This window comes from Podarcis erhardii (genome assembly GCF_964252035.2).
Source record: "Podarcis erhardii genome assembly, chromosome: 4".
In the NCBI taxonomy this organism is placed as follows: domain Eukaryota; kingdom Metazoa; phylum Chordata; class Lepidosauria; order Squamata; family Lacertidae; genus Podarcis; species Podarcis erhardii.
In genome coordinates, this window is record NC_138508.1 from 75438384 (window position 1) to 75448987 (window position 10604).

Consider the following 10604-nt stretch of genomic DNA (forward strand, 5'->3'; position numbering starts at 1 on the left):
GTCCTGGTAAGCAGTGGCTCCATTCCCTTTGCTGTTGAAGCAGTTGGGTGTTGCAAGGGGGACCGAGCCGAGAGAAGGTTTCTGAAGTCCAAGCCCTTCTCTGATTATCAAGCTGGCTTTGTGGGGGAGGATGAGGAGGGCAAAGGAATATATTGGCCACTTTGCTTCCTCTTCTTCCTCCCAGTTCCTCATGGATTCTCCCTTGTTACATACGTTTACAGACATGGGGTAACCCAGAATAAGATCAGCACTGAATTGCATGCAGTCCCATTGTCCACTCTCAAGTGTAAAACACCTGCTGTTGGAACATCAATAGTTTTCCAGCTATTATCTGTTCAAGGAACTGTTTCCATACACATTTCAGATAGAATTGGTGGGCCAGCCAACTTTCACCATTACCACCCCTTGGTACAGAGAAACCCATGATCCACTCTTTGAAAAGCACTGGGTTACATCAGTTCTCTAAGCTCAATTGATTTCAGTGAAAATCCCCTTTCTAGCTCTCCTTTATATCTCCTTTCATCCTTTTAAAGGACTTTCTCATATCACAATTTTCTTTTAGGTCCGGAGAAAGTAGTTATATAACAAATCATTTATAGGTATTTCAGAAGCAAACTCTTCAGTAAAGAAACTGTCTTACTTCAAACCACTTTGGTTGTAATAGGTCAGGCATCCAATAAATGTTGGATAAGATCTCTTTGTGGAATTCACAGACCTATGAAACAGAATACGAGGTCCTTGAAGGGAAAGGCAGAATATAAATGTAATAAACAAACAAATAAAACAACAGCGTTCCCTCTCTTTATTTTGCTGACTCTTCCACAACATCAACAAGCTCCTGGAAATGGCTTTTAGGGGGAAATGCATGAAAGATCTTAATATACTTGCCTTTCTTCCTGTTTTTAGGTATTACAACTGTGCTTACTATGACAACGATCAACACTCATCTCAGAGAGACTTTGCCTAAGATTCCCTATGTCAAAGCCATTGACATGTATCTCATGGGCTGCTTTGTATTTGTCTTCTTGGCCTTACTTGAATATGCTTTCGTCAACTACATCTTCTTTGGAAAAGGCCCTCAAAGGCAGAAGAAACTTGCAGAAAAGACTGCCAAAGCAAACAACGATCGCTCTAAGTTTGAAAGCAACCGGGTAGGATTATTCACATCATCTACTAGCCTGTGTTGTTTTCAGTTCCAAAACACCACTATGGATCAGTAGGATTAAGTGTACTTACCCTCCACGCTAAGCTGTATCATTGGCATCTGTAGAAACCGCAGCCACCTCCCTCCCTCAGTATGAATAGATCCTTAGTCACATAAAACACTCCCAGTACACAGAGAGTTCAGAAAGGGAAAGAGTGAGCAAAACATGGTTCTGGTAGGCTACAGGTTCACATACTTTATTACCATAAGCAAAATTGCTAGTTCAGGATTCACAGGCCTGGGAACTTCTCTTCCCAACACTAACACTTAATGCAATGTATTTTGCCCCAATTACCCTTGCCGTGCCTCCAGGATAAGGGAAATGGCCAACTGAATGTGTTTTGTTACATACAAAAACTACTACTTCCACCACTGCTTATTATTTCCTTTTAGTTCTTATACAGAATGAGAAATAAGTCATGGAGTCCAGACTTAAAATGCTGTCAGCTATTCTTTTTTTTCAGACTAGGGAAGATGCAGAGTTTTTTTGTATGTTTGGCAGTTGTTTTTAAGTGTATCAAAAACAAAATGCACATTTATTCAGTAGCAAAACCTCCGCTCATTTCCTGCTGTATGCATTTGTACAGGAAATGGTTAAAGGAGTGCAAGAAGACAGCTTTTCTTCACGAGGTTTGCCTCTAAATTCAAAGGGCCCTTTACAATGTGATATTAATGGAGTTATATTTGGTTGATGCAGATCATGGCAACTGGCGCAGTAAGAGATCAAGAACCACATATTTCGATGTGCAACTGCAAGCGCATAGCTAGAGCAATGCCTCCTTTTGTGTTGTGCAGGAGAGAAAGCTAAATATGAGATCAATGTTTAGACATTTAAGAAAGGCTTTAAGTGTGGTGTTTGTATTCCTCAGTGTACTGATTTGTTTTTTTACTAGTTCTATTGTTACAAGTCACCACATTGAGAATTTTTAATTGATGTTTATCTAAGGGCAGTGTGTGTGTGTGAGAGAGAGAGAGAGAGAGAGAGAGAGGAGAGACATGTGCCTCAAGGCACATGCAACATTATACAGTTGTATAGGTCCTCTCAAGCCAATATTATAAATGGTGTCCCAGCATATTTTGTTGCTATGTCCAGGGAGGAAAGTGGTATTCTTGTCACCCACTTTTCTTAAATGGCTAAATGTGTTATCTATCATGCGATCAGGGGAGCACATCCAGGCTTACATAATTTCTTCTCCCTACGTAATTTTTTTTGACCCAATCTGAAACTAGTTTAACTGTCCCAATGACTTCTGGGAATTGTTTTGTTTTTGTAAGTTGTGTGTGGGGTTAAATACCAATGTGCTCTAATACAACAAATACTAGTATGGGTTAAATCCAGCAAAATAAAAGGAGAGATACCATATTTTTCGGTAAATGGTCTATGTAAACCCAGCAGGTAAGAACAACTGACTTATTTTGTAGGCTGTCACACAAATAATTTTGTGACTAATTCTGCAATCTCTGGTTTTCCGTCTTCTAGAAGTGAACTGGGCCAATCCAAACTAGGACTTCTGGGCATTCTTCTAAGCAATGGGGCAACAATATTTGTATGAGCATCTAGATAATAGGGCAATGTAAAAGCACATGGTCTATGGACTCTCTCTCCACCATTACAAGGGCAGAGCCTTTTGACAAAGGGGATTTTTCTGTAGCCCCCCATTTAAAACCACAAATGGAAAGACAGCACACCTTGCAAGTGTAAAGGCCCTCATAGGACTGTACTTCTATTGTGAGGTTCATTATCTCCTCCGCCCCCCCCCCCCGCCCCATTATATCTGTATCGCCCTTTACAACTCACAAGGTTCCTTGGCTGAGAAGCACAACACTTAAATTGTGATATAACCAGGGATATTTATAGATTGTTTTTTCATATGAAGCCCCTGAAATTCTGCTGGAACCTATAATAATTCACCAAAAAACTTCTCCGAAACTGTGTGCTGCCGTACCCCACCCCACTCCTGTGCACTTCCACACAAATGTGTGCATGCTTTGTTGCTAGAGTTGTGTTTAGAAATGTATGCAAAACTTTACAGCAGTAATTCAGGGAAGTGTTTTATTGAAGCTTTGCACCTGTTCTTTATCAACATGAAGGCTGGTTTGCACATTCCACTATTTTGGTGATGCAATAACTCTCCACTCAGTAACTATCAGGGTGCAAATCTATACCCCCATTGCTGGTCTGCTTATGTTATTCCCATGCAAGCATCACTATAGAATGAGGTGTTGGATGAGCAATGCTTAGAAAATACCTGTCTCCCAGTTATTAAAGAATTGAAAGAGAAATGTGGTTTCCAGTCTTTCTCTGTTAAGTACGTCCTGCATGGTTAGCTGAAAATCCTGTCCCTGGAAACAGAGTGTTCCAACCAGGAACATTCATTGTACCAATTATTATTAAAAAGCATTGCTCACTTTCTCCAGCCTCGGATCTTGGGAATTAGGGAGATACGATGGTGCAGGCTGTGTGATACTAGGTCCTCAAGTTAGTTTGAATTTGGCCTGTTGAATGACCATCTGCCATTCTTGTACTTGGGAAAATATTAAATATATTTAAATAATTACAGGCTTTCTTCTGGACTGAGAATATATACTACAGAACAATGTTAGTGAGCTCTAAAATTGAGTGGTAAAGGAAAACCTGCACATGTTTCGTACCGGCCCCTTAATAAGAGCCATTTACTGAAAACATGTCACCAGTTTTAATAATTCAGCATGCACCTTTTTAAATTGGCAATGAGCCCATCTAAATTTTTACAAGTAGAATTCTTAATATTCACAGTGGCAAGGACGAACTTAATAGTGCAATTTCTGTAGTATGTGGAAATGAAATACAAAACTTTCCCCTTTTAATTTTCTGATACACTTCACTAAGATCTTTAGCAGTATTTGTTACACTGTTTCCAGGATGTTTATTTGGACTTTAGTGTTTTTAAAAATATGTGCTAGAGCTAAAGATGTCCATTAAAGTTAGGTTAAGTTAGATTTGGGACGCGGGTGGAGCTGTGGTCTAAACCACAGAGCCTAGGGCTTGCTGATCAGAAGGTCGGCGGTTTGAATCCCCGTGATGGGGTGAGCTCCCTTTGCTCAGTCCCTGCTCCTGCCCACCTAGCAGTTTGAAAGCACATCAAAGTGCAAGTAGATAAATAGATACTGATCTGGCGGGAAGGTAAACGGCGTTTCCGTGCGCTGCTCTGGTTTCTCCAGAAGCAGCTAAGTCATGCTGGCCACATGACCCGGAAGCTGTCTGTGGACAAACGCCGGCTCCCTTGACCTATAGAGCAAGATGAGCGCCGTAACCCCAGAGTTGTCCACGACTGAACCTAATGGTCTGGGGTGCCTTTACCTTTAAGTTAGGTTTATTGAATTTATGAATTGCTTCCAACAACGAAAGTCACAAAGCAATTTACAATAAAAGAAACAATTATTTGAAAGGCAAGAATGGCTAATCAAGAAAATTAAGTAACTAGACATTTAAAAACGGCTTCCGTGTAAATTCTAGTTTCCCTCTTTTTAGCATTCAGGAGGTCTGGTTATCCTTCACTGAAAATAAAACGTAGACAGTGTATGTGGATTGCAAAGTAGTTTTCAAATGTTCTCACTAATAGAACCAAAAAAGGAGGGGAATCCATTTGAGACAATATTAAAAGTGGCCGAGTGACAGTGAGTCCACAATATTAGCACACACTGGAACTGGCATAGGTTGACTTTTGGAGCACAATCCTGTTTCAAGGGGTGATACAACTGAATGTCTAAGGCCAATCTATATGGAGTTCAAAACACACAGAGCCCAGACCATAACAACATAGCACAAGGTTAAAATAGTCTGGTTGAAAAATCCCAGCTGCCATGGGCTAACATTGTCTTAATATACAATGTTTTGATCTGATTCTAAAACCGCCTGCTTCCATAAGCAAGCATTTAGAGAAGGTATATTGACGGTTGCATAAGTACAGTGTCAAAACTCATATTATCCCAAGCCTTGTGGGGATGTTATATCTGCATGAAAAAGCTAACGTGCAAAGACAAGAGAACCTGCAAATGGAATATTATGTCTGCTAGTGACTTGCCTGTTTGTCTTATTCCCTGGCCAGGAAATCAGTCAGTTTCTTCTATATTGCTCTCAATCCAAGCAGAAGGATCCCACAGCTAATTTCTGGGATCTGACCTTTTTGTGGATCACTATATTATAACATCTTCTGATGATAAAGCCAGATCAGATAAAGGGTGCTACACATTCTCATTTTACTACCACAGAGCCCTTGTTTTAAGTTCCTGTGCCACTTCAAGAGGGAAAAAAGGGGAGAATGGTAAAATGTAAAGTAAATAACACTGTGCAATTGTGAACGGTATCAAATACACTTCAATTCCGGGACCCTTAAAATTAATATAATATTAAACAATTAAATTGGATTGAAATGATTCAGGGACCATGAATTGTCTGCCATTAAATTCACTTTCAAAAATTCCGCACAATAAAAAATATGTTGAAATTGGCATTAAGAATGAAATGAGAAGCCTGCTTATTTTGATACAAGTTTGCTAAATCATTTTTTTTTTAATTAATCTAGACCCATAAAACAAATGGGAGTTTTGCCATGAAATGACACTTCCCAGACAGTACAGTGACATACTTGCTTTCCAAAGCAGGACAAGATAAATTTCTAGTAAATATGTTGCACCAGAGTGAATAGTATCTTCAGGAACCTCTGGTTATCATTACGTTTTAGGAATAAAAAAGAGCAAATAGATTGTTCTCCCTAGTTGAACTTGCACACTCAGTAATCCTAAAGCCAGGCAAATGTGATCTGAGGGGCTCTTAGGCGTGGCATGCTCTGTCACCAAAGAGGCCTGCTACTAGGACTCTTATACACACTCACACAAACACATACAACCATGTTCTTCTGGCAATGGGTATGGGAAATGGGGTTTTCCAGGGGAATGTTGGGGGCAGCCAAGCACTAGCAGGATCCTAAGTCGTCTCGTTCCCCTCACATGCCTTCAGCTATGCTGCAAATGAAATAGCCGATTTCTTTCCATTTACCACAGCTGGGGGGGGGGTATAATAATAGAATAAAAACCGCCAAAGAAGAAGACCTCCCTACCCTGGGGACTTAGGAAGCCCTTGGGAAGTAGTGGTACGTCTGCTATGTAATCTCACCACCATCGCAGGATTGTGAACTATACATTTGATCCTCTTTAAGTAGGCCAAATGTTTCATATTTACATGTCCGGTGCTTGAGTAACTTCTACCCAAGGCAGAGCTGCATTGGGAGATAAAAGGTGGAATGAACCTCCTGTTTCTAGCAATGGGTCAGTGTATTGTGGTTCACTGCAATTGCACCCATATGTGTGCCAGGGAGAGGAGAAAGTGATACTTTGAGTGTTGTACCAGTCATTCCTTGCATGAGCAGCAATACTCACTTGGGACCGGAATTTGCCCATAGTGTTAATGGCTTTTCTGAAGGATCATTATGTAGGTAAAAGCGACTTTGTGAGTTCTACAGCAGATGAGTAGCCTGCATCTGTATCAAATGCAATTTTGAATATTGATCAGAACTTACAATACAATTCAGTAGTGAAAGTGGATTTGCTCTTTAGCCTTTTTATATACTGTTGTGCTCACAGGAGCGTGCAAAGGTCTAGGGGGATTCCTCATCCCACCAGCAGAGACCCATCTGTGTTAAACGCCCTCAGGAGAGAACCCTCTTGAGAGAACCCTCTCTGATCTGCATCATCTGAGGTCCTGAGGTGTGACTACCTGGCTGACTGGCTAAAGCTCTGAAAACAGCACTCCAGTTACAGAATGAGTCTGCATTGCAACATTTTGTTTCAGGCCCTGCTTGTTTTATATTGATGTTATTGGCACGATTCCTAATCCTTACCACTTAATATGGTAATTATGTCCATTTTCATGGGGAATAGTTAAGCCTTCCATAATAATTATTTTATTTATTTGTTTGTGTGTTTGTTTTAAAAGCAGTTGTAAACCAAAGTGGTTTATAACAATAGAGCAAAAAAACCCATACAATAAAAAAATTAAAAAGTTAAAATCAGACATCAGTTAACTATTATGGAAAGATGTTTTGTTAATTTCCTGCATAGGCCTGATGGAACAGAAGAGTTTTCAGCAGGCATTTAAAACTTGGAACAGAAGGTGCCCTCTGTTCTGAAATAGAATTAAATATTTTTATTTACTGGAAACAATTATGAACCTCCATCATTATGAATTTGTTTCCAACTAGGTGGACATGCATGGGAATATTCTGCTAACATCCCTCGAAATTCACAATGAAGTTGCAAGCAATGAGGTCACCACAAGCGTCACCGATCCTCAGAATTCAACAATATCCTTTGACAGCTCAGGTATCCAGTACAGAAAACAGAGTTCGCATCGAGAAAACCTTGGAAGGCGTACATTGGACAGAACTGGCGCCCACACAAAGAAGAGTCATTTACGGAGAAGGTCTTCACAGCTAAAGATAAAAATTCCTGATCTAACGGATGTGAACGCCATAGACAGATGGTCAAGAATGGTGTTTCCGTTCACATTTTCTCTTTTCAACTTAATCTACTGGCTATACTATGTCAACTAAATTGACTTTACTTCTTCTTTTTTTAAAAAAAAGACTTCAACAAGTTAACTATTAATTTGCCTGTTATTTTGTATGTGTACATAAGAACTTTTACACTATATATATATATAAATATAAAATATATATAAATATATTTAAAATCCTGTTTATGTGTGTACATATATTGTGAAAGAATGTGTATTATACCCATTGTGCATACACATATGTACTATATATATACACACACACTCTGTACTTTCGGAAGATAACGGACAGTTTAGCAGAATGCGCATTAAGTGATTTTTTAAAAATAAAATAAAAAGTATGGAGAGGCAAGTGCTCTGAAAACTGTAGGTTTTGATAAATCTAAAAGTCATTTAAGACCACCCAAATATTTTTCAGACCTCTGCAATTCCATATTTATCAGAATTATGTGATATTGTTTGTGGAAACTTGACTGCTCATTAACTGGTAGAATTAACACTGGTACGTACGCTTTCTCTAAGTTATATTTCCTAATCATTTAACCAATGAACCTAATCAATATTTTTTAATTTTTGTTTTTGCTAATGGTTTGTGTTTTATATTCTAGCAAAGATCAGTTTCCCTATCAAAAATGGGCATCATCCTTTTAGCGATCACTTGTTTATTCTCATGTAGCAAGTTAAATCTTGATCAAGAGATCAGTTTGCTTTGCGTTCATAGGATTTATGGTCCTTAAGAAGCTATTGAACGAAGCAAAGCAGCCTCTTCTTATGTGATACAGTGCATTATATAATGTTTTAATTTAATATTCCAATTACAGTATAGGATTATTTTGAGGAGAGAATCCCTACAGCATATTGTTACTGGAATGTTGTTTGAAATGCAACTGCTGCTAACATATTTAGGATCTATTCTGATCTATACAGGGTTATCAAATCTTCTCCTTTGCAGGGGTACTATAATCTGCGGAGATTCTTTCTGAGGAAAATTTTAGTTATACATTGCTCCATGTTCTGCTGTACCTGCTTCCACTTTGCAAATCTTTTCCATGTTACAGTAGAGCAGCCAGGCAGAACAAATCAGTTCCACAAAAGAATAGATAAGGTTTATATATATATATATATACAAGCTTCTCTGAGCCACAGAGCTTTTCAAATTTCCAAAATGCCAGGCAATGGAGGATATGATAATCTTAGCCCATTGTTTCTTTAATTATTAGTATTCCAGTGATAAACTAGAAGACACCTCAGGTTAAAACCGAAAAGGGAAAACCATGCATTTACGTTACCAAACATTCTTAGAACATGATTAATGTAAGATATATTTGCATAATATGCATATATATGAATAATTTACCCAATTTTCTTTCTAGTGCTTGCTACTGTGACTGCATGCTATATCATACTTTTGTTTCTGTGATGTTACAGCTTTCTCTTCTCTAGAATTAAACCAATATAGCACTTCTAATGTATAAATTCAATAACAGAACATTTTCACATCTATTTTGTACATATATATGTATATACACACTAAAACTGCTAGTATAGCTGATATGCTACATTCACAAACCATAAATAATGGAGAACAAATGTCTTGCTTCAGCATTAAATGCATTCAGTCATTTTCCTTATGCAAAATGTTCCACTTTTGTTTTCCTGTAGTTAGAATGCATTCATATCAGTGCTGTTAACTTAGCATACATGAGATGAATGAATATCAAAAGGAGCTTAGAGAAAACTGGATGAGCAGGAATTTGGATGTAAAGTTGTAGGTGCAATTTGCCAGTTGTATTCCCCATTCATTTCATTATGGCAACTTCCACTAGTTGGGTTGCACTGGAAACATTTTGTAGCTTTCATTATATGGAAGCAATCTCTGATTCACCTGCCATATCGTTAAAGGGCCACTTTCCATGTTACAGGAATGCTTTTTGCATGTCACTCCCACAAAAAATAATATACTATAGAAAAGGGTTTTATGTTGAGACTGAGCTAAAGCCAGTCATACCTGGTTTCATTTTCACATGTTGGAGAACACCGTATATGAGGGGGAGAAATGGTATTTCACATAACTGGCCTAGTGATTTGGGGGGGAAAGTTTTACCTTGATATGAAAACAGAAACCTGCAGAATTATGTTTAGTCTCGGCTGATACCACACCTGCTATTGAGACAACATGCAGTGCTATTTTTCTAGAAAAAGAGGTGCCGGAACTCACCGTGAATGTCTCCCTTGTTCTCTTAGAATGGCAATGGCGCCCACCTGAGAGGTGCCGGAATTGACTTCCGGTGAGTTCTGGCTCGAAAAAAAGCACTAGATATATGCCAGGAATCCAGGGCAGCTTGCTAGAGACCATGGCTTTCTTGGAAGAACGTATTAACTAGAATCATGCCAAAATTATTCTTAGTGGACTGGTTCATTTTATTGCCTAACGGAAGCTGCCATTGAAATTATAATATGAGCCTTTAAATCAAAATAGGAATCAAAATTTCAGCACGGCCGTAGTGTTAAAATAATTATAATAATAATAATAGAATGTGGAGGCTTATACTGAAGTTCATAAACTTATGAAAGATGGGAAGGGTTGTCTTTTTCGTTTTTCCGTTTTTTGCTATGAATGTAAATAAAGATAATTTTGTGTGAGGGTATCTCGATTGGTCTATAACGCTGAGATCAAAAGTAACGAGCGAGGAATGACAGCAACCCGTAATGACTTCAGGCTTCAACAACAATTTAGACAATGTTATTCACAAACTAATTGAGATGAACTATATATCTGTAACATTTAATCTGAATCCTAAACATATTAAGCCGAAACACATCTATAAAACCTACTGTATTTTTCCA

At 38.5% G+C, this 10604-nt stretch overlaps 1 protein-coding gene across 3 annotated transcripts in view; it reads left to right on the forward strand.

The window, feature by feature from the left end:
• Positions 1-9846, forward strand: part of GABRB3 (gamma-aminobutyric acid type A receptor subunit beta3) — a 191466-nt gene extending 181620 nt beyond the window's left edge. For all 3 annotated transcript variants that reach the window (XM_081858985.1, XM_081858986.1, XM_081858987.1), the window contains 2 exons: positions 907-1151; positions 7444-9846. In XM_081858985.1, the coding sequence (XP_081715111.1) occupies positions 907-1151; positions 7444-7794 (596 nt within the window). In that variant the 3' untranslated portion in view covers positions 7795-9846. The remainder of the gene's footprint in view (positions 1-906; positions 1152-7443) is intronic.
• The last annotated feature ends 758 nt before the right edge of the window (positions 9847-10604 follow it).